The sequence below is a fragment of the Mirounga leonina genome, unplaced genomic scaffold (assembly GCF_011800145.1).
Source record: "Mirounga leonina isolate KUSES-001 unplaced genomic scaffold, KU_Mleo_1.0 Mir_239, whole genome shotgun sequence".
NCBI classification, from domain to species: domain Eukaryota; kingdom Metazoa; phylum Chordata; class Mammalia; order Carnivora; family Phocidae; genus Mirounga; species Mirounga leonina.
The window spans coordinates 470,180-494,590 of record NW_023270624.1 but is presented as its reverse complement, the minus strand read 5'-3'; the positions used below and the strand labels follow the sequence as shown (position 1 = coordinate 494,590).

General features: G+C 48.9%; 1 protein-coding gene across 1 annotated transcript in view; it reads right to left on the bottom strand.

Annotated features, from left to right (window-relative positions):
- Positions 1-8,444: 8,444 nt before the first annotated feature.
- Positions 8,445-24,411, bottom strand: part of GFPT2 (glutamine-fructose-6-phosphate transaminase 2) — a 41,605-nt gene continuing 25,638 nt past the window's right edge. The window contains exons 10-19 of the mRNA XM_035029369.1: positions 21,561-21,724; positions 19,985-20,080; positions 19,809-19,906; positions 19,416-19,536; positions 16,898-17,055; positions 16,605-16,719; positions 13,577-13,704; positions 11,751-11,918; positions 10,654-10,815; positions 8,445-9,333 (exon numbers count right to left, since the gene is read on the bottom strand). Coding sequence (XP_034885260.1) covers positions 9,289-9,333; positions 10,654-10,815; positions 11,751-11,918; positions 13,577-13,704; positions 16,605-16,719; positions 16,898-17,055; positions 19,416-19,536; positions 19,809-19,906; positions 19,985-20,080; positions 21,561-21,724 — 1,255 coding nt within the window. The 3' untranslated portion in view covers positions 8,445-9,288. The remainder of the gene's footprint in view (positions 9,334-10,653; positions 10,816-11,750; positions 11,919-13,576; positions 13,705-16,604; positions 16,720-16,897; positions 17,056-19,415; positions 19,537-19,808; positions 19,907-19,984; positions 20,081-21,560; positions 21,725-24,411) is intronic.

The window sequence follows — 24,411 nt, the reverse complement described above, 5'->3', positions numbered from 1 at the left end:
CTGCGGCTTGCTATGAAAGGCCAGAAGTCGGGGAGCGGAGTGCGAGGAGGTGGCCGCGTGCAAGGCTGGTGTCCCCGCGGGTCCACGACAGAATGGAGGAGGGGACAGGCTGGTGTATTCGGGGCCAGGGGTCAAACCTCTGACTCAGAGAAAGGCAAGGTCTTAAATGGGAATGCAGTACTGAGGTCCCCCTAGGGCCTGGGGTCCATTGACACTTACCTTCTTTTGAGCCAACTCTTGCAACCCTCCGGCCCGTCGTTGGCTTCCAGCAGGCCTGGGTCGTGTGAAATGATGGGAGAGGCCAGGGGATTGCCTGTTGCCAGATTTGCGTTTGAATAAGCAAAGCTGAAAGTGAGGCGAGGAAGCTGGACGTATTGAAAAAAGATCAGAGGTCCGTGGATAGGGTGGGGGGCGGTGCACACTTTGGTCCCCAAAGTGACCGCGATAGTGGGGGACTGTGGAGGAGGAACAGCCATCACAGGATGCCAGAGCCAACTGGGTGATCAGGGCAGGGGATACATTGGGAGGAAGAAGCAGGACCCTGCAGAGGGGGAGGTCAAGGGGCTGAGGGGCATGGAGGGTGGTGGCAGCATTTGGGGAGGATGGCAAGCCTGCGGGGATGCAGGGTCAGGCTGAGGGCACCGGGGCCTCAGAGGAGGAGTTGGGGTAGAGGACTGGATCCAGCCATGGTGTGGTCTTCCCTTAGGCCACCCGCTACCTTGGCCACCAGAGGGAGTTTTCTAAAACAAAATATGGCCCATCCTAGCTTGAAATTGTTAGCTCCTGAGTGTGATCTGAGTGAAGGAGGGCCCATCAGGTGGGTTCCTGCCCACACTGGTCCCCACATCAGCCTCATCTGCCACCTGCCCCAGGTGTGCAAGAGAAAACAGGAAGCCAGAAATTGCCATCATCAAGGATTATGGGAGACTAGTAAAGCCTGGCTGTCAGAGCTGTCTTTTCACTAAGGAGCACTCATGGGTGCTTCCCCTTAGATTAGGAAAGGGCACCCATTCCTACACACTTCCGCCAAGTTTACAACACTCACCCCATGAAAAGTGAGTACCTAAAGTCATTGTGCACGTGTGCGCACATGCACACACACACACACACACATCTATAGTTTTCTAAAAGGATTCTGCCTTTTCTGGTTTATGAAATACAGTGAACATTTATGGACACAGAGCTGAGGTGATGAGGTGGGGGAAGGGTCTAGTCCATGCTTGGGAGAATGCACAGAATTTTAGTGGAGGCCAAGTGAGATGGGGGAGGGGGAAGGTGTTGCACACATGAGTATGACTGACCACTGACCTAGCCTGCTGGGTGTGGAGAAATAGTTGAGGAAGGCATCCTGGATAGGAGGAATCCCCAGCTGAAGCTGGAAAGCTAGCAGGAATGTGCTAGGCCAGTGGTTTAGGCAGAAAGGGCACTGGGACCCAAAAGAAGTAAGCACCTACATGCTGTGTTCAGGAAATCCAAGGTCACCTGGTCTTGCTGGAGATGGGGAGAAGTGGACTGGAGGGTTAGTAGGGCCTTGAGGTGGACTGGGGCTGCAGACTGGAGATCCATGGACTCGCTTCAATTCACTGATATGTCTTGTTTAGCCCAGCTTTGTTTGTTTTTTTAAAATTGACTTAGTTGCCAACATTTGAAAATTGGGAGCTTTCACTTGAAAAATCTCAATTGCTGGTTTCTCTTGAGTAGTTAGAAGCTCTGGCACCATGGGGCCTGCATTCCCATAAGGAACTGAGTGGTAGCTGCCCTTTTAGGGGAGGCCCCTAGGTCACCATAGTCCCTACCACTCCCTATGACCCATCTCTGGCCATGACTTCATTAGCCCTTACCTGCTGGCCCTTGGGGCATTTCGGGATAGGGGCCCCATCTGTGGAGGGAGAGGGCAGATGTTGAGGGGTGTTAAGAAAGGAAGTGAATGATGTGCTTAGGTGTTTATTTTGGAAAGATCACTAGAGCCCATGGAGTTTCAGGGATGAGGGACTTATATTCACAAGACCAGTTAGGGAGCTACTGCAAAGGCCCCTGTAAAAGAAGGTGAGGCCTGGCCTGGGGCAGGTGTCAAGAGGAAGGAACTGATTTTAAAACTGTTTCAAGACTTGAGGCCATGAAGAGTCACAGTGACTGCCACTACACAACCACCAGGATGGCTATAATAAAACAGACAGAGAATATTGTGGCAATGACGTGGAGCCACTGGAACTCCCATCCCTGCTGGTGGGAAAGCAGGAGGAGCATGCCCACTTTGGAAAACAGTTTGGCGATGTCTGGTAACATCAGACGTACACTTGTCATTCCACCCAGCAGTCCTATTCCTGGATATGTATCCGAGAGAGATAAAAACGTGTCCACACAAAGAGTTGGACATAAATATAGCAGCTTTATTCCAAACAGTCAAAAACTGGAAACAACCCAAGCCCGTGTGTAGCCTGATGGGTAAACAAACTGTGGTGCATCCATACAGTGGGCTACTACCTGGCGGTAAAAGACACTGACCTGACAGATGCACAACATGGGAAAGTACCCAAAACATCCTGCTAAGTGAAGGAAGCCAAACAAGGCTACATCTCTGTGATTTTAGAACATTCTGGAAAAAGCAAAATTGGGTCTGTGGTTGCCAAAGATCAAGGTGGGGGTGTGGGGGTGGGCGGGAATGATGACCAGGCCACGAGGGAATTTTGGGGAATGATGGGTATACTCTATATTTTAATGATGATGGTGGTCATATCACAATATGTTTATCCAATTTCAGAACTGGGCACCTGAAAAGGGGTGACTTTTAACATATGTAAAGTATTCTAAAAAACTTGATGTAAAGAAAAGAAGTCTGTTTAAGAAGTAGAGTAGTCAGTCTTAGAAGTGGGGTTGGGGGTGAAGGAGGACGAGGAGTCAGAGAGTATGCCATGGTTCCTGGCTTGATTTTTGGAGAGGGGACTTCTGGCCTGGGCCTGCTCACTCACCTGCTAAGAGGAAGGCCTTAGTGAACCTGCATCTGGGCTGCCCACCTGCTGTCTGACACCTCCCCCTTCTCTGTTCCCTTCAGCTCTGCAGCTCTGTCGGTGTTCCTTTTGAGCTGAAGGCCACTGGCTGTTCTTCTTCCTGAGACCTCATTGCTCCTCGCTTCCCTGCCTTTGACTTGGCTCCTCGATGGCACAGCCGGCAGACACCACCCACCTGGCAGACATTGCCCACTTCCCTGCCCCACGTGGGAGAATAGCGCATAGGAGGGAAGGAAGAAGAGCTCAGGCTCCACTCCTTGGCCTGGGAGTGCCAGGGGACACTGAAGGCTGGTCCAGGGGTCACAGTGCTGATGGGTTCCCATGGCTCCAATCTCATCGTCCACTCTTGACTTGCCTTGACCGGGTTCCATTTGGGCTTTTCACTGAGTTGTGCTCTTCTGGGCAAGAGATTTGCTTCCCCAAGCCTTAATTCCATGGGGAGTGGGCATGGTTGGTGACCCCTGCCTGATGGGGATGCCGTGAGGACTCCAGGAGAGCAGTACCAAGTTCAGGGCATAGACTGTGCACACAGGGACACTGAGTGTCCTTGTGCTGGCCTCCTCTGCTCCCTCCTCACCTTGCCTGCTCTCCCCCCACTCCCTCATTCCCTCCCCATCTCCTCCCCAGCCCTGACCAGGACCCAATGTGCCAGGGGATGCAAGTCAAGACGGTTTCCGTTGTGTGTTTGAGAAAGCCAAACTGCACTTAACCCAGTGGGGACAACTGTTGGGAGGTTCCTGCATTGTAACCCCTGGGAGAGCATAGGTGGAGCTGGCCCTGGGACCACAAGCTAGAGAAATGGGCCAGAGCCTTGGAAGCTATGGGCAAACTCTTCATCACATCCTGTTCTCCTCTGGGTCAGCTTCCTTCTCCCTGTGTCACCTTCTGCTCTTCCATTGCCCAAGGGGGGCAGACCCTCTGTCCCATATCAAGTTTGAAAATCCCCAGAGGAGGACTCTGATGGGCTCCTTGGGCAGGGCCTCCCACTTCTGGGGTGGGCAGTCAGGCTCATGTGAAGACATGGCAGGAGAAAGGGCAGAAACAGTTGGGAAAGGCAGAAGGCTGGGGGCTTATTCTCCGATCATAAGAAAGAGGGCATGGGTGCTGTATAATGGAATGCTGAATGCAGTGGCCCTCTGCCCCCCTTTTCCAGGCAGCCCCCAGAACACCAGCAACTGGACCCTTGCTGTCAGGCAAGAGACTGGAAAACTCTTCTCTGGAAGTTGGACCAGCCCTAAAACCTAAAGCAAAGATCTGACCCCTGCGCTCCCCACCCCCTGCCACCGCAGACTCCCCTAGATTACCCAGCAGAGAATCTCAGCATCAACAGGCTTCACCGTGTGTTCAGAACTTTCCTCCCACCTTGAATCTGATCAGACAGCCCAAGGTCATGTGGCAAAAAACAAAAACAAAAACAAAAACCCCCCACAAAACTAAGACAACCCAAAAAACTATCTTTTTTTTTTTTTAAAGATTTTATTTATTTATTTGAGACAGAGAGAATGAGAGACAGAGAGCATGAGAGGGAGGAGGGTCAGAGGGAGAAGCAGACTCCCTGCCGAGCAGGGAGCCCGATGCGGGACTCGATCCCGGGACTCCAGGATCATGACCTGAGCCGAAGGCAGTCGCTTAACCAACTGAGCCACCCAGGCGCCCCCAAAAAACTATCTTGAAAGAAACAGATTATAGTGAAAAAGAAAGGAAATTCTAAAAGGAAAAATACGTTGCCAGCTTCAGAGAGAATGAAAGTCTCGCATCCTTGAAGCCGTTAGAAAGATACTGAGCACACCTATATGTCCTTACTCTCTCGGCTGAGATGGCCTAGAAGCGGCAACACCCCAGCAGGAAAAGCACACCCGGAGCCCAGGAATTGTTTTCTACTGCCCATTCTCCAACAAAAGAGACCAGGGGCCCCAAATCAGTAATGGCTGATTCTAGGGCTGGGGGAGGGGATACACAAGAGGAGACTGGAGCATCTTGGGGTGCAAGAAAATAAAGAAGGGCTTACAATACACACACATACACACACACAGAGTTACTTCCTCAGTAAATGGGGAAGAACAGGCAAGCCTGTACCGAATCCCAAATAATTTACGTAGACAATCCCCTCTCAGGAAGGCAAAGCATAACTCTCCACTCACTCAGTGGGGGGGTGGGATAGTGACTTCCTTCCAAAGAGTTCAGTATGGAAAGGGAGAAAAATGAGACTACTGCACACAGGTGACCAAGAGATCGTAACAATGACAAGACATGTTGATAGCATGTTCCCCTCTGCATATGGAGTAATGAGAATGGCACTTTATTTCTGGGGTCTTCCTCCCCAAAACACGTAACCTCAGTTTACCATGCAAAAGCATCAGACAAACCCAGTTGGGGAACATTCTAGAAAATACCCACCAGTTATCCTCAAAAATGTCAAGATCATTCAAAACAAAGGAAGTCTGAGAAACGGTCACAGCCAAGAGGAGCCTAAGGAAACATGTAATGTGATGTCAGGAAAAAGCAAGAAAAGGACATTAGGTAAAAACTAAGGAAATGTGAATAAAGTATGGGCTGTAGTTAATTTTTTAAAAAATATGCATTATAAATATATATGTATATATTCAGAGCAAAAAAAAAAAATAGAGCCCTTGGAAATCAAATTGTATTGGCAGAAATGAAAACTCTTAGTAGTAAACAGATTGGGAGAATAAGTCAAATCTCCCATTAGTAGAGCAAAAAGATAAGATGCACACACACACACACAAAAGACAGGAAATGAGAAGCCTGTCCAGAAGCTTCAACCTCTGAAATAAGAGGGGCCAGGAAAACAAAAGAAATCCACAGAAAAGTAATTCAAGAAGATTCCCCAGAATGGAGGACCAGGAGGTACCAGCCTGAAATCAACACCAAATGAGAAGAGACCCAAGACAGCTCGCTGTGGCATTTGAGAACACAGGGGGAGAAAAAGAGGGAAATACAAAGGTCACCTACATCAGAGTGAGTTTGAAACCCTCAATTGCAAAACCGTGAACAAGATCATGGAGATTTACCTTTACAGTTCTGAAGAAAACATGTTTTGTGACCTAGAATTCTATACGTAGCTAAACCCTCAGTCCCGTGTGAGGCATAAAGTCTTTTACTTCTCAAGGTCTCAGAAATTTATCTCCCAGCCTCCTTTACTCAAGAAGGATGTACCCCACCAAGATGACAAAGGAAACTCAGAAGGAAGATGTGAGATACAGGAAGCAGGATGAAAGGGACTCCCTTGGAGGATGATGGAGTGCTCCCAGGACGGCAGCTCTGCAGCAGATGTGGAGGGAGCTGAGCCATCCTGCAGCAGGGTGACCCCAGAGGCAGCCGGGCATCACAAAGACCCCCCAGTTCCATCGGGCCATCTTCTTAAACCAAGGACAGAACGTCCAGGACGGGTTGGCCCAGATTCTCACCAGGACTTGGCTTGTCTTGACCATGTGCCCCCGAGGGTCTCTCCCCTGATGCTCTGCTGAGGGCACGCATATCCCCCATAGAAGTTCTCAGCGTTTCCCTGAGAGCAGGAGGCAGCCCCTTCCCTCTGGCCGTACTCCTGCCACATGTCCGGTGCCTGGTCCACACCTCAGTCTTGCTAAGCGCCCAAGTGTGAAGAGCCCTGTGTTTCCCAAGACTCGCTTGTGAGATGAAATGCATTTCTCTGGTTCTCATCCAGATAAAAATGTTCTGGCTAGTCTGTAAAGTCTCCTAACCTCAGAAGCTGTAATGACCACCACGTCTGGTTAAAAAGACAGAAAGGAGGGGCGCCTGGGTGGCTCAGTCATTGGGCATCTGCCTTCAGCTCAGGTCATGATCCCAGGGTCCTGGGATCGAGTCCCACATCGGGCTCCCTCCTCGGGGGGAAGCCTGCTTCTCCCTCTCCCCCTCCTGCTGCTTGTGTTCCTACTCTCGCTATCTCTGTCTCTGTCAAATAAATAAATAAAATCTTAAAAAAAAAAAAAAGACAGAAAGGAGGGGCGCCTGGGTGGCTCAGTCGGTTAAGCGGCTGCCTTCGGCTCAGGTCATGATCCCAGGGTCCTGGGATCAAGTCCCACATGGGGCTCCTTGCTCAGCGGAGGGTCTGCTTCTTCCTCTCCCACTCCCCCTGCTTGTGCTCTCTCTCTCTCTCTCTCTCTCTCTCTCTCTGATAAATAAATAAATAAAATCTTAAAAAAAAAAAAAAGACAGAAAGGATTGCCGGTTTTGCCAGCAAGACTTACACACCCTGGTGAATCTGTGGGAAGGGCTGGGGGCCGTGGCTCAGAGGATGTCCCCATGGCTCCTGGGTTCCTGCCAGCCCTTCAGAAGTGGGATTCCGGAGGAGCTACAGGAAACCTCTGTTGGTAGCTGCCATTGCCTGGAGCACAAGGCGGTGGGTGAGTTTTAGGGAGCACTGCCGTAGCATGTGCTTTGCGGCTAAGGACCATAGAAGGACCTCCTCTCTGCCAAAGCCATGATTCTGTCTGCTTCTGCCCAAGGAGAAAGAAGTAACATGATTTCTCCATAAATAATATGATTTCTAAACTGCCTCCCAGATCTTCCGTGAAGCGTCTCACTGGTGGAATTTTAACTTGGAAATGTAATTCCTAGGTTGCCAAGCCCCGTGACACAGGGGAGGGCATAGGAAAGGATGGAAAAGTTACTGAGTAGCCCACAGGTAATCCTGAACAAAGGTCTGATGGTAAACTAGAGTCACTCACACCAGTTAGTGGTCATGAAGACACTATTCAAGCCATCTGGGATAGCCACTTTCTTTGGGAGCCTGAATTCCGACCCCACAAGCCTTCAGAACTCTGGCCCTGGCTTCTTATATTCCTGCCTGACTGTATTGATAAAATTGGTGACTATGATGGATCCATGGAAATAAAAAGTATGGATTTGAGGGGCGCCTGGGTGGCTCAGTAGGTGAAGCGTCTGCCTTCAGCTCAGGTCATGATCCCAAGGTCCTGAGATCAAGTCCCACATCGAGCCCCACTTTGGGCTCCCTGCTCAGTGGGGAGCCTGCTTCTCCCTCTCTCCCCTGCTCATCCTCTATTTCTCGCTAGCTCGCTCTCTCTCTCTCAAATAAATAAATAAAATCTTAAAAAAGAAAGTACAGATTTGAGAGTTTCACCCCTGCATGTTGCCTTCGGGTTCTGGGCAACCGTCTTAAACAGCATCACGTGGTTCAACCCCCTCCGACAGCTGTTCAGTGGACTCAACCAAGAGTTCCAAATATCCTACAGTTTGTTCCCTCCTGTAAAATAAATACTCCTCATTTTCACACTAGAAGTATGCAGGTCACAGGTGTGGACACAGTGCCATTGGCTACTAAGAAACGGGGTTCATTGCCACCAGACCCTGCTGATTTCCTGTTTTGAGAAGCCCTCAAAATCCAAGTACACAAAAAAGAATGAGATTACCAGAAATCCAAACACACAAGCCAAAAAAGAATTGTACTGTCTTTATTGTCTTAAAATTGCATAGTATTTTGATTGTGCACGCTTTTAAACAGAGGGCAAGGTAGCCCACTTGAAACTACTCTCTTGCATGGGATATTTCAAGCTGTTCTACTACAGGTAGGAGCCGGGACCAAAATGCTGCCTGGGCTTAAAAAGAACCATGATCAGATTTAACCGAAGTTGGAGAGTTGGAGGGATTTATAGGAGAAGAAACCGTTGAAGGACATTGAGATTTTGAAGGGATTTACAGGAGGCACCGGAAGGTCGGGGCGGGTGGGGGCTTCCCTGATGTCAGGGGACAGGATTCAGGGGCAGCCCAGAGAGGACAGGAAAGGAGAAAGGAGTCCAGAGGGGCAATGCCTTGTGCTCAAATCTGAGATGAACGCCCCCCCGCCAGGAGGCTGGGGGGTACATGGTCTGGGAGTTACCTTGGCTCTAGAAAGCCACATACTAGAAAAATAACTTAAAAGCTATACAGTCATCATTATAAATATTTTGTCTTTTAAAACTAACTAGTGTTGGTTAAAAAAAGGTTCACAGTTACTCTGAAGAGAGCTGTGTCTCTATTGCACAGTAGTGGAAAAGTCCGCTCTGATCCCCATGTGTAAACAATGATTCCTTTCTCCTCTGGCAACTTCGGGACACAGAGAAACAGTATCTGCTGTAAGCGAAGCACTTGGGTACAAGGCACCTGGCAGCTGTCAAGCTCTACTGGGATCTACTCGGAACACACAGAATGCCCACTGTTCTTCCCACTTGGGCGTCCCTGGGACGGGCCTCGAAGCACACACGACAGGTGGCAATGGCCTCCTCAGGCTCTTCCTTGTTCTCTATTCCACGGTTACAGACTTGGCCAGATTTCTGGGGAAGTCGACCTAAAACGAGAGAAAGTAGCTGCTCAGGAGCCCCTAGAGCTCAGCAACGTGCCGTGGCATAAAGCCTGTTATCAGAGTACTAGAAGAAAAGGAGATGGGTGTTCTGGTCACCTTGAACTATGAGCTAGTTCCTGGAGACCAGCATCTTGGAAGTCATTCCTTATTCCAGAAACGTCACTCAACTATATCATGTTTATTTCATTCAATAAACACTTAGTGTGCGCCTGATTCGTGTCATGCTGCGTTAAAACTATTGAAAGGATCCGATTCATGCTATTAAAACCAGTGAGCTCAGGGTGTCCTGTTAAATATTCACTTTTCTTGGAAGGGTGTACACCCAATCCACAAGATTTGTTAGTCCAGGGTGGGGGCTGGGAAGAAAAGGTGACTGGGGATGGTTGATAGAGCAGGCTTCAATTTTATCTACAATGTCTTCTTTTGCTTACAATAATGTTTTTTTAAAAAGAAACAAATATGGCAAAACGTTAGCCAATGGCAGTTCTGGATATGTGCACCATTAGGTATTTGTTACATTGTGGGGTTTTGTTTTGTTTTTTTTTTTTGGTATGGTTATGTATCTTTAAAAGCTTCTCAAAATTAAATTGTAATAAAACTTCTTTTTCTTTACACAGTGAGTTGTATGCTCTTATACACTTTTGCCAGTGGGATTGTAAATTGGTTCTTTTCTGGAACATAAATTGACAATATATGTTGGGAGTCTCAAAATGTTGAATCATTTGCTAGACTGAGGACAAGTTTTAAATGTGGGAGGACGATACATGTGCAGAGATGTTCACTGCATTCTGATTTATGCAGCCATTTCCTCCCAAATTAGCAACAGTTTAAATAACAGAAGACTGGCTAAGTCATTGTTACAATCCATGCTACAAGACTGTGGGAATATTGTACATGTTGCTTGTATAAGTTATTATATTTGGAATACTGTAAATGTTGCTTACAATAAGTTCAAGATGTAAGAAAATGCTTGTAAATATATTTAAAGGGAAGATGTAAAATGTCATCCTCGATATAATCTCAAAAAATGTTCAAAAATTCACACACACAAGGAAAAGACTGGAATGAATTATTAAATTTGCCAATTAGCCTTGCCCCTCTGGGTGATGAGTTTATAGTCTAATATGGTCTTCATAATCTTGCAACTTGTTTTCAAGGGATGTAAGTTACTTTAAAAAGAGAGTTGTTTTAAATGAAAAAAATGTCTCCTATGAATATTTACACCCAATAAGCACTCAAGAACAAAATCAAACTCTGGGGTTATGTTTTCCCCCTTTGGGGGGTTCGGCGCGGTTTCAGACGTACGTCATATCCTCGGAGAACAGCCAGATGAAAGGACAGGAGCTGCAGTGGGATCACACTCAGGATGCCCTGGAGGCAGTCCACCGTGTGGGGCAGCTCGATCGTCTTATACGCGAACTTGGAACTCTCAGTGTCGTCCCTGCAGCACAGTATAATCGGGCGACCCTAAAGCGGAGAAATAGGATCACGACATGCAGTCTGTCTCTGAAAGAACAGCCCCTCACCTACAGCAGAGTTTCTGAGATCAACCTCATTGCCATGATCACAGTGGCCTCTTGCTTTTGTTGCAAGTACGGGGGAGGTGCTGTGCATGACTGGTGCGAAGGACAAAGTGTTGGATGCTGTTGGGTGAGTTTCTCTCCCTTCCCTAGTAGGGTGATCGCCAGCCTGTAGCATCCATTTCTAGCACCCATCTGTTGAGTGGCTTCAGTGTGCCTTGCCAAGGGCAGGGCACACGGCACACCTACTCTTCACTCTCAGGGGACTCACAACTGAGGGGTAGAAAACAAAAACAGAAGCAAGCCAACCAATAACTAATGATGAATTCCAGATAAATGCCGCAGAAGCCACAAAACACGGTAATATGATTGGAAGACACTGGTGAGGAAGAGCCAGCGCCAAGGCATAGAGACAGAAATCAGCTCGGCCTGAGTGGGAAACAGAAGGAAGGGGCCAGATAATGCAGGCTTATGGTCACTCTAGTTTTATGGGAAGCCACAGGAAGGCTTTAGGCAAGGAAGTAAAGCGATTTGTGTTTTCTAACTTCTGTTATATAAAACCAGCAGCTGGCTGAAGGGCATTGTTGGATCTCACGTCCCTGTAACTTCATGAGCCCTCCCAGGATGGATCTGTGCTCCCACCTCCGGGCGGCTCCACGCTGGGAATCCGGGACAGCTCGGGCCAATCTGGGTCACAAGGTCTCACTGAGGAGCCGTCGTGCCCATGGCCACAGGCTGGCCAGTCATTTCTGAATGTGTGTGCCACTCTGAGGGGGTCTAGGAGAGTGTGTGGTCAAGCCTTCTCAGTGTCAGGACTGCTCATAACCAGTGTATGGGAGAGAACAGGAGAGAGGGGGCCCCAGCCCAGCTGACAGCCCTCACCTGGCGGGCTGTGACCTGCTGCAGGGCATTCTGGCATTTGGCAAAGCAAGGGTCCTTCATGATGACCATGATGACGGGCATCTGCTTGTCAATCAGCGCCAAGGGTCCGTGCTTCAGCTCCCCAGCCAGGATGCCTTCTGAATGCATGTAGGTTATCTCTTTAATTTTCTGGGGAAACACGAGGTGGGGTCCGTGTGATACCGGGCAGACAGGGGGCTGGAGCAGATCAGCCAGAGGGGAGGGAGGGGAGCTGGGGGAGGGATGAATCCAGAAGGCAGGGAGCTGAGGGCTGCAGGGCAGATGAACGAGTGCGTGAAGTGGTCAGCAGCACTGAGGGCAGCTCGAGGCCAGGGCCAGGGCAGGCTGGTGTCCAGAGCATGCACAGAGCCCAGCACACAGCCTGCGTCCCCAGACCAGCCCCCAGCACAGCCGCCCCCCCCTTGGATGGACAAGTCCACACTGATCTGGCTCGCCCTTTCCACCCTCTGTCCGGGCCTCATGGCCTTCCCACAGTTACAGTTTGTAATGATGGCATTGCATTCTGTCTAGATATACCTTCCTTCAGTGATCTGGTTGGTCGGTGCCCCCAATTCTAGACCATTAATAACTTCCAAAGGGTTCCTCCAGCTTACTTAGGAGGCAAAAATCACACACACTGGGCTGTTATTGGAATTCTTCCCTGTGTTTAGGGAGATCCATTTCTATTAGGTTGTCATTAAACCTACGTCACTGAACCGGTGAGTGTCAAATGAAACATTTCTCAACTCCCCTAGAACTATTTATTTTGGTGGGGGGGAAACTGGCAGGGGCATGGCTCCACCCAGATGCCGCAGACAGCTGGAGTGCCGGCCCCCAGGAGACCACAGAGGGGCCATTGATGTGCGCTAGCAACGGGTGTAAAAGCTTCTTTCTTCCCCCAAAGACTGACTTGGAGACACAGCTGAATATGCATCTTTCACCAGCACACTGGGGCACTGCAGCTGAGCCCCCCCAACCCCCTGCACCAGGCAGCAGAGGCGTGGGGGAGCTGCAAGTGGACTCCCCCCAGGCCTTGCTCCTATGGTGCCCCCCCCCCCAAGCAGCGTGCCCAGCCCTTCACTTCTTTTGGGAGGGGTCAGAGCCTCAGAGGAAGCCTGTGGAATTTGGAGCTCACTGCCGGTCAGGCAGCTCTGGCTTGTGCAAACCCTCCCCCCCACCCCCCCCACCTCTCGCCTCAAGAGGTTCATAACCGTTGCCCAGTGTGTGCATGCAAGCTGAAAGCCAGCCACCTAACTCGAAGAAACAACAGTGCAGAGACACCGTGCTGTAGACACCTGCTTTACCCCACCACTGGTAAAACCCTCTGAGTGTTTCTCTCAAATAGAGGTGACAGGGAAGGAGCAAGGACTTGCTCCTGAGGAAGAGGAGGGGAGCCAAGCTGGGCCAGGGATGATGCCCTTGCTTGGGTCCCGAGCGCGGCCCCACCTGTGCACGGTCTCCCGTTGGCTTTGGTTGAGCATTCTCATCCATAAGCAGCAAGCAGAGAGTGGGTTACGCGCTAGCACTAGACTCAGCCCCTGGACAGCACTGCCCCACCCTCTTGGTAGCCCCGTGATCCTGGCACCTGCCCACGCTCCATCAGCTCTCGTTCTAGGGTTTGGATCTTTAGTGCCACAACATAGCCGGTTACCAATTTAAAAAAGGCAGGCTGAGGATCCCTAGTAGGGTTGGAAACTCATTCCGTCAGGATCTCCAGCTCCCCTTGGAAGTCTGAGGACTAACAGGGAAACTGCAGAGCCCTCATGCAGGGGCTGGTGGGGGGGGGTGGTTGGGCAGAGGAGGCTCACCAGGGCTCCTTCCAGGCACGTGGCATAGTTATAGCCCCGTCCCATGACCAGGAGCGACCTCTGCGTGTAGAGCTCCAGGGCCAGGTCATGAATCTTCTCATCCAGCGACAGCACTTCCTTGATCAGCCCTAAATCGCAAATACAGCAGAGAGGATGCCAGTCATACTAGATTTTATAGCAAGATTCACAAAGAAAAATCATGGTGTAGAGACGAAGTTTTGGGAACTCACACCACTTCATACACTTGGCTTCCTCTCGCATTAGTTTCAAAGGGTTTTAAATGGAGATTATGGGAAATAACTTGGGTGATTAGGCAGGATTTTGTTTATGTTCATACTTTCTCGAGCATGTAAGGTAAGCAGAGAAGTGTTATTTCTAGCTCCATTTTACTGGTAAGGCAACTGAGGCTCAGAGAGGCTAAATCACCAGCTGGTCAGCCACAGGGCTGACACCCCAAATTAATGCCCCATCGCCCCATCCAGCCCACCTGCTGGAGACACCAGTGTAAGTTGGACCAACGCTTCCCAAACCTTTTGGCCTCAAGACTTACTTGCACTCTTAAAAATGATTGTGAATCCTTAAGACACTTTGTTTCTGTTGGTTCTATCAATATTTACCAGATTAGAAACTGACAAAATTAAAGATATTTTTATTCATTCATTTAAAAGTCACAATAAACCCATTATACATTTTTAAAAGTTAGAATAATAGTGCTGTTTATATTTTTGTAAATCTTTTTAAGTGCCTGACTTTGTAATAAAGCCATTTAGATCCTCGCATCTGTTTCCTCATTCAACCTGTTGTGATATGTTCTTTTGGTTGAAGAATAGGGAGAAAATCCAGCCTCACAGAGATTTGTAGTTGGAGAAGGAACATATAAATAACTTTTTTCCAATAATTGTGAATGTTCTTCTCCGATATTACATCAAAGTCAAGAAAAGATAATTTCTTTTTCTTAATTAATTTATTTAACTAATCTCTTCACCCAACATGGGCTCGAACTCACGACCCCGAGATTAAGAGTCACAAGCTCTACTGATTGAGCCATCCAGGCGTCCCAAGAAACAGTAATTTCTTAAAAGAGTAGTTGCAAATGTAGACTCTGAAATCATATCAATAAATTTTCCCACCTTGTGACATTAAAATTTATCTGTCTATCTTGCACTTATTTAAATGGAGGTTTTACGCGTGTATACTTTTGTGACATCACGCATTGGCCATTTGGAAAATATAGGTCCACTGAATTATACAAATCTTCTAAAAATGGACACATTTCATCATAAAATATGGTTTTTTCAGAAATGACATGTCTTCAAATCACCATGGCCTGATCAGAGATGTCTTTAAGTGGTGGGAATTGGTCAAGCTCACACTCACAAGCTACAGGTTTTCCCAAATCCTAAATTTCACATGAAAGCCTGAAGTTTATCACTGGCAAGAGACAGTCGGTTTTTCTTCTTAAGTGTCGGCCTAACTTTGCTCATTTTTGAGAAAATGTCTGCCACGTACTCAAGTCAGCTTGCTACTCTAACAATTCCAGGGTGCTTTTCTTGGAAACAACCTTCACACTCTTCAGTGTGATTTAGGCACACTTCCCATTTTGTCAAACAGAACATTAAAAAGTGTTGCAATTTACTAAGATTAATGCATTTTCCTGCTTCATGAAGGACATCTTGGAGCCAAGCTAGGTGCGAGGTGGTGTATGCTAAGGCCCCAATGGGGGCACCGCCGCCTTTGCAAATGTCCTCACAGCGAAAAAGGCAAACGCATTTATTATAAATAACGTGTTTACTGTGAGACTGGGGACCTGCAGACCACATCTTGAGAACCGCTGACTTAGACATCAGGGTCGAGTACTGTTTGGCCCCATTCGTATCTGGCTTAAAGTGAAGAATAGTTTTCTCGTCCACACATTTTCAGCATGTTATGTTGGCCAGATGCAGATCTCTGGGCTTTTTATGGTTAGATGGTGGTTCTCCCTCACTGCCTTCTCCGGGGTTTGCCCCTGCCTCCCAGGGAGGACCCAGTCCTTCCCGGTCTCGGGGAGGGGCTGCCCCCCAGCCTCATGACCATCCTGCCCCTGCACTTTCTCCTTGTCAGCCCAGCGGTGAGATCTGTTTCATTTCACGCCCTCAGAGCTGCACAAAGAAAACACAGTAGGTCTCTCTGCTTCCCTGGAGTGCGAGTGTCCGAAGGAAAGGCACTCCCAAGATGGCACACGGGGCAGGAAACACCACTGGGCCCTGATCCCTGTGTGGCGAATGATTGAAACCATGGTCCCCCCTTCCCCCCAAAGAGCTTGTGATTCAGTGTCATAGACGTGGCATCTCACGAACTACAACAGATGGGACCCAGCAGAAGAGTGGAGTTTGGTGAGATAGAAGGAGCAGTCTGGGACAGGAAAAGGCTCAGGGCCATTTACTCCTCCTCAGATATTTGCTGAGCACCTACTGTATACCTGCCCTGCCTGGGCACCAGGCATCCAGCAATGATTCTGATAGATAGGGTTGTATGCTCACTGGGCTGACATGTTAGTTAGGAGACAAGCCAGTATACGGGAGAACAGGTAACTTCAGATCATTGCATGTGCTATAAAGACAAGAAATGGGCTAACATTTTGTAGCTGGGGCAGGGGACTAGTTAGGATGGCCAGGAAGGGTCCCAGGAAGTGACATTTGAACTCAGACTTGAATGATGAGAAGCCATCAGCTGGGGAGCTGGAGGAAGGTTTCTGTAGAGGAAAGGGCCAGTGCAAAGGCCCTGTGGTGGAAAGAGCTTGGCACTGCTGAGGATCAGAAGGTCATGAGGCAGCCCAAGGAGGAAGGGAGGGAGTGGAATGAGGTCAGAGGAAGCAGGGGCCAAGTGTGCAGGGTTCTAAGGCCTGGTGAAGAGTGCAGACTTTAATCTTGGCCCAGGGGGAGCTTCTGGAGGCATTTAGTGGTGACCACGAAGTTTTGAGGAGGAGGAAGTTATTAACAGCACTGTTTATGGGAGACAGTGATAAGGAAACTTTAGCTCTGGAACATACCAGGTAAAGACTGTAAACCACAGATGATCTCTCGCCTTCTGTTTTGCAGTGAAATTCGGTCTTCAGACATCATCAAACCAAACATCACCAGGGAGATGAACTGACTGGTGTAAGCCTGTGGATAAAATGGTGACTCTGGCAGAGCAGGGGCGAACGTGGGCTTGTGGACCACGCGGGAGGAGGCGCATCAGTGGGCCCCCCGGCCCCACAGCCCCCTGTCTGCCCAGCTAGCCGAGGCCCTCCCCCGGGGCACACCTGTCCGCCCGGCCAGGGCACAGGTGGGAGGTGCCTACCTTGGTGCTGGCCACGCCGATCTCTGGCCCCGCGTTGATGTGGACACCGCAGTCGGTCTCTCGGGAGATGGAGCTGCCCACGGTGTTGGTGACACCCACGGTCAGGGCCCGGCGATCCTTACAGTAGCGTAACGCCAGGAGGGTGTCTGCAGTCTCACCTGCCACATGGGTCCCCCCCCTCAGCCACGTGTTCGCAGGAGTGTGGCTCTGCCAGCTCGAGCCCCCCGGCCCCCCAACTCTTGTACTCTCGCTCTTAGGTGGCAATCAGGGCCTGGACATAGCTGGCATGTTCTCAGAAAGGAAAATCCACATGTGACAATTTTTCCGGTTGATTCTCGGATTCAAGATTTGGCTACTCTTTATGTGCCAAGGACATTTTCATCTATCACTGTTTCTCTGAGCTCTCAAGGCGGCCCCACAGGGGCCATCGTCCCCCTTGAGGATGAGGTCCTCGGAGATGAAGGGAACTGGTGCCTTGCTTCCTCGGGGCCATGCGGCTGTGGGTGACAGACGAGCCAACCCAGGTATGCCTGGCTCCCAGCGTCCTTGCTAGGACTTTAAGCTGCCTTATTCAGAACGTGCTGAGATTTAATGTTTAAAAAGCAAGAATGCCCCGGAATGGCCATTTCTCAAATAGATCTTGTTTTAAAGCAGAATGCTTCATGCAGCCTGCCAGTGTGAACTCAAAATTATTTTTTATGATAAAGCTACTTAAATTGGTGCGTGAATAAGCCACCACAGGAGCCCTGTATTTGTAAGTCCTGAAAGCTCAAACTAAATGAAATATGATCTGATCATAGAATTAAACCCATCGAGGGGCGCCTGGGTGGCTCAGTCGGTTAAGCATCTGCCTTCGGCTCAGGTCATGATCCCGGGATCCTGGGATCGAGTCCCGCATCGGGCTCCCTGCTCGGTGGGAGCCTGCTTCTTCCTCTCCCACTCCCCCTGCTTGTGTTCCCTCTCTTGCTGTGTCTCTCTCTGTCAAATAAATAAATAAAATCTTAAAAAGAAACTCAAGCCCACCGATGTCCTCGTGGCCACGACTTTTCCGCAATACGTGTGTGTCCCCATCTCCTTTTTCTCTTCAGATGTGTGTCTAGGGCACAGACCTTCCTCAGCACCAGTGGGGCTCAGGGCTCGGAGGCAGGGAGCCGGATGGCTCTATCTTCATCAACCCCACCCCCTAGTGTCTGATACAGTATTTTTTTTTTTTATTTGACAGGGAGAGAGAGACAGCTAGAGAGGGGGAGTGGGAAAGGGAGAAGCAGGCTCCCCCCTGAGCAGGGAGCCCGATGCGGGGCTCGATCCCAGGACCCTGGGATCATGATCTAAGCCAAAGGCAGACGTTTAACGACTGAACCACCCAGGCGCCCCTGATAAAGTATTTTTTTAAAAACTTAATGAGAAGGGCTGGACAAAACGAAACTAAATCTTTGCTGTGTAGACACCCGAAGCTGCCACTGCCATTATTTTTACACTAAATCTGCTCTTTTTCTTTGGTTGACGGCTCCCACCCAATTCAGGAAACATTCTGAGGCTCTGACGGGATTGCAAACCCACAGGCAACGCTGGCATCTCAAGGCCCAGGGCAGCACGTGGCTCCAGGTAGGCAGCCAGATGGTGGGTGTGTCTGCATTCGTTTTTCTGAGTTTGTCGTTGAAATGGAAATGGTCTTAAAAATTCAACTGGGCAGCAGGATTCAAAGTCCCAATGGATATTAGGGCATTGCTGCTAACGTGTTCATGGTGGTAATGACATTGTGGTTATGGTTTTTTTTTTTCTTTTACCATTTAGAGATACATTGTGAGGTATTTATGAAGCAACACAATGTCTGGGATTGACTTCAAAATAACCCCATGGAGGGGACAGGTTAATGTGGATCTGGATGACACCAGCTCTGCTGAGCTAATCATTGCTGAGGACAGGCGACTCCTTACGTGAATCTCTACTTTTACAGAGATTTGGAATTTTCCATAATTAAACTGTTTTTAAAAATCCTTCTAAAGGTCACAGAGAGTCCAAGCATATGGCCATGAATCACCTCCCTGACTCTCTGCCCAGCCCAAATGGAACAAATGCCCAGGCTTAGCGTTTACTGAAGGTGCGGGGAGCCAGACACCTGCGTGCTGTCTCTCTCTGTGTCCCCCTGCTGGGCAGCAGGGGCACTGCAAAGCATGCACATAATCCTTGAAGTGACTCTCAACCAGCAGAATTTGGAAGAACTTTCACCTCTCTAAATACACCCAGCACACACGAATAAGCCCTTTGGTGAGTGGTCCCTTAAGTCCCGGACTTGGGATGACAGGAGTGGTGAGAAGCCCCGGCTGCATGGCCTCCTCCCCATAACATGGGACAGGAAGTGATGGCTCTGAGGGTTAAGTGACCATAGGCACAGGAGAGTTTGGCATATGCTCAGTGCACAGAGAACTTCACTGCATGAAGGCAGGACGGAGATACAAGGTGTATTACCAAGAGGACAGAGCCCTGAGGTGAACTAACACAAACCCGTCATCCTTACCTGACTGGCTGATGAAGAAACAAACATCATCCCTGAACACCGGTGTGTTCCTGTCCAGAAAATCGCTCGCAAGTTCAACCATCACAGGGAGCTCCGTTAGCTCCTCCAGAACTTGTCGCGTCTGCAGCCAACAGGAATGGGGACCAAAGTCAGTCAGAGATGCCACAGAGACACAAGGCAGCTGGGCTCCTGGGGACGGTTTGTGTGGCTGGGGCCAGGTGGTCAGGGAATTTAGGCATGCCCGGCCCCCACCGTGGGAGAAAGGCTTCGGTGCCAACTCTCATGCTGGTTCACGGGCACCGGATTTGGGTCAGACACACTGTAGCGTCTAAGACTAGGCTCGGCCCCCGCTCCCGCCCCGGCACCATCACGTGCCCGGTGTGATGCACTTACAGCCACGGCGGCGTGGTAACTGGTTCCACAGCCAATCACGATGAGCCGGCGGCACCGCCGAATCTCCTTCAGGTGGTCCTTCAGGCCGCCCAGGAGCACTGCGGGGCACACACAGCGCGTTAATGCTGACCCCACCCAGGGAGGTGCGTCGGCCCAGGGCACAGACGAGGGATTACCTGTGTTGGTCTCAAAATTCACCCGGCCTCTCATGGTGTTGAAAACGGACTCTGGCTGTTCGAAGATCTCCTTCTGCATAAACGCACTGAAGTTACCTGGTCAAATAAACGTCAACAGAACAGGTCAATTTTAATCTGGTTACATTACCACTGCTTAACTTGCGATCAGGGTGCAAAGCCGTTAAGCAGTTAGTTACAGAGACACATGTGGAGGCCGCTGCAGATTCCCAGGGGCCTCTCGGGGACTGTCCCCCCTCATGCTCACGGTGACAAGTGAGAGGGAAGCAGGCCAGATAAGATTACTACCTTCAGTTGACATACTGGACCCTGCAGCTTGAAGGAGCGAGGGCTATAAGCAGCAAACGTGTGGCTGCTTTTAGCAAAGCCAGAGGAAAGGAAAATGCTGTACTTCCAGAAACCCACCTACTTAGGGAAGTACAAATGAAGTAAGCCCAAAGAAATAGGCAACTGTCTTTTGAACAAATACCCTCCTAGCTTCTGTATTAAAGAAAAACCTTTTCTGGGGCGTCTGGGTGGCTCAGTCGGTGAAGTGTCTGCCTTTGGCTCAGGTCATGATCCCAGGGTCCTGGGATCAAGCCCCTCATCGGGCTCCCTGCTCAGCGGGGAGTCTGCTTCTCCCGCTCCTCCTGCTCATGTTCTCTCTCTCTTTCAAATAAATAAATAAAATCTTAAAAAAAAAAAAGAAAGAAAAGAAAACCTTTTCTGCCACACATGCATTTCTAGGGCTCTGATCTGAATGGAATTGGATGACGTCAAAGGGATGTTCTGGCAGCAGAGGGTTAAGGCCCCTGACAGGTGTTGTGCCTGAAGCTTTGGAGGTGTCCACAGACGGGGTGGGAATGTTCTCTGGGATACACACATGTGTGATGATGCCAAACATGGTAGAGTGCCCGTCTGCCACCTTCAGCTGGGGACTTGCACAAAGGGCACCATGAAGCAAAGAGGGGTAAATGGTCAAAAGGAGCCAGTCAAGAGCAATGATCTCCTGGTGAGCAAGCACTTGGCCGGCCTAAGTCACCGTGAGGTGGCCGGAGAGGTGGGCGGAGCATAGTGGGAAAAGGGTAGAGTGAGGTGGGGCCAGGCTGGGCATTGGGGTATTGTGGGCTATGGCAGGAAGTATGGATTTTCTTCCAAGAACAGCGGGAAGCCATCAGAGAGGGTTTTAAGCAGCGGTGTAAGAGGGTCTGATTCACATTCCTAAGTGTTTACCCAGGCTGCCCTATGCAGAAAGGGGTGGAGGGAGACAGGCTCTCTTCGAAAGGAAGAAGTAGTCCACAGACCTCTGTTTTTGCAGGCTTCTGACCCAGAGAAGAAATGACCTCTGGGTGTCAGAATGTGTCCCAGAGAGTCGGTAAAGGGAGGCCATGGATGGACTGCTCAGATCGAGCAGGGAGGCCTGGCGCCTGGTTCCAGTCAGGAGCTCCCCAATGGCCACGGCAGGCAGGAGGCCTGTGGTGCCCATTCAGGGTAGGATGCAGAGTCTCAGGAGTGCCCCCATAAAGCACCTGCCCCCCAACCCAAGACCACTGCACACAGACCCTCAGAGGACACCTGCCTTTCATGATTTGCTGCAGTTCCATCTGCAAGGTCTGGATGGCTCGAGATGGGTCATCACTAGCCAAACGCTTGACCCGATGAATGGAGAGTTTCCCATCAGCCACTGCGGCGATGTCATCATCCTCGAGGAAGATGACCCTGTTGGTGTGTTCTATGATGGCACTGGGGCAAGAGAAACACAGGCGTCACAGATGGTGTCTGAGCTCGACAGTCGCAAGATGGCAGCCCCTGCCTCCCAAGTGTGGGTCCACATCAGTAGCATCGGATGGCTTTTTAGGAGGGACAGGGACATCACACTCTAAACATCAATTCACACCTCCTTCCCTGCCCTCAGAATTATTGTGAAGCCAGTCCCAGACTTCCTAACATTTCATCTGTAAATATTTTAGCTTATATCTCTAAAAGGGAAGGATCATTTTTTAACCTTATTAACCTAAAATTAATAAGTTATTATTAAGTTATTCCTTCATCCCATCAAATGTCCAGTCTGTTCAAATTTCCCCAATAATCTCATAGATGTCCTTTTATGATTGCTTTCTTCAAATCAAGATCCAGACAGTGTCACCTTTGGATAATGCTCGGGAACCAACACATTATTCTGAATCGGAACGGGAAAGAATGAAACATTTATCTTGCCTTTCAAAATGATCTGGCTTTCAGAATAAGCACATCGTTTATGAAGGCAAGTTTCTCTTTATGGGAGGAATATAGCTAATGAAGAAGGAATGACGGCATTAGAATAGTCAATTTGTGAACTCCTAATTATTTTATTTTTATTTTTAAAAAGATTTTATTTATTTATTAGAGAGCATGAGCGGTGGGCGGGGAGGGGAGTAGCTGCAGAGGGAGAGGGAGAAGCAGAGAGCCCGATGCGGGGCTCGATTCCAGGACCCCAAGATCATGACCTGAGCTGAAGGGAGACGCTTAATGACTGAGCCACCCAGGTGCCCCCCCTTGATCAATCTTAACAGCACTAAAAGACAGATGATGATATATATATGCCTCCGGATGGAAGGACACACCACCACATATGAAGCAGTTTTGCCAAAAAAATCAAACCTGAAGGAGATCAAGTTTCTAGACACCTGTGAACGCCAGGGTACAGAAGTATGAGGGGCAGGGGAACGTGTGAAGTGACACCAGGGGGCTTCACTCAGCAAAACCCCGACAGCGGGAAAGTCATCAGGACAAATGACTCAATTTCATAACACAGGCGCACAAACACACACACCCTCCAAGGAAAAAAGGGTGGTTTAAGAGCAAAGTATCAAATATGTCCACCAATGAAATCTGGGGTCACTGTGCTTACTTTTATAAAAACTTTCTCTGCATGGAAAGTAATGATTTTTGTCTTGCAAAATGGCAATACAAAGTTTCTTTTAAAAATAAATCGAGTTAAGGGTGCCTGGGTGGCTCAGTTGGTTGAGCATCTGCCTTTGGCTCAGGTCATGATCCCAGGGTCCTGGGATCGAGTCCCACATCGGGCTCCCTGCTCAGCAGGGAGCTTGCTTCTCCCTCTGCCTCTGCTGCTCCCCCTGCTTGTGCTCTCTCTGTGTCAAATAAATAAATAAAATATTTAAAAACATAAATTGAGTTAGAAAAGTTGGTAAGCGGGGCGCCTGTGTGGCTCAGTCCTTAAGCATCTGCCTTTGGCTCAGGTCATGATCCCGGGGTCCTGGGATCGAGCCCCGCATCGGGCTCTCTGCTCCGCAGGAAGCCTGCTTCTCTCTCCCACTCTCCCTGCTTGTGTTCCCTCTCCTGCTGTGTCTCTCTCTGTCATATAAATAAATAAAAATATTAAAAAAATAAGTTGGTAAGTGAAAAAGAAAAGTAATAAACAACACAAGTGGTAAAAAAAAAAATACATGAAGGTGTTGCTTATAGGACCATGGGAAGAAAAAAACCCTCATCCTACCCAGTGTCACACCCACACATGCCCCATGCAGGAATATAAACTTCATAGCTCTTGATGCAAAGTTAGAGAAACGATCATCTGTAAAGTGAGAGATGATCACTGCCCTGTGCCTTCGCAAGAGGTTTGTTGTGTTTATTAAGTGAGATCATCCTGATGCAGCCCCTTCCCATATAAGCTTCGGGACCACAGTAGCGAGTGCGGGGTCGGGGGGAGGGGGATATTTGAAACTCCTGTCATTCTCACTTTGCAATATGTGTTGGCTTTCTGGTCCACACACCACATACTGTAGAATCATCTCTTCAAGTTCCCCAAACCTAAGCAAACAAAGGAGTCCTGAGGATTTTAATCACAGCAATGAATTTACGGGGTAATTTAAGGAGAGTCCATATCTTTAAAACAATAATTCCTAATTATTAAAATAATTTTAAGCCAATTAATTTTTAAAAAATAATATTCAGCCTTTTTACCCAGGAGTGTGGAGTCTCTCCCTTTATTACAAATCTGTTCTTGTTTCTTGTGGTGAACTTTTACAGGCTTCTCCAAACAGATTCTGGACTATTTTTGTTAAAATTCATCTTAAGGGATTAAAAAAAAGCTTTTCCAGGTCTAGTAAACGATTCCTTTTTATTGTTGTTCCAGAAAGGTTTGCTGAGAGTTGAGTGTGCCAGCCACGTGAGGAGGCACAGGAGGAAATGGGGTCCCACTGCCCCGTTCAGTGGATAGCTTACCACTGGGAGGTCAGATTTCCATGCCTTTGTTCTCTGACCAGCCTCTAAGGAGCAGTTGTAACAGGCTTTCAGTTGGATTTTAAAAGCATATGATCTTATTGCCTACACATAATTATTTCAACTCCTTGTAGACACTTTCTTTCTTTCTTTCTTTTTCTTTTTCTTTCTTTCTTTCTTTCTTTCTTTCTTTCTTTCTTTCTTTCTTT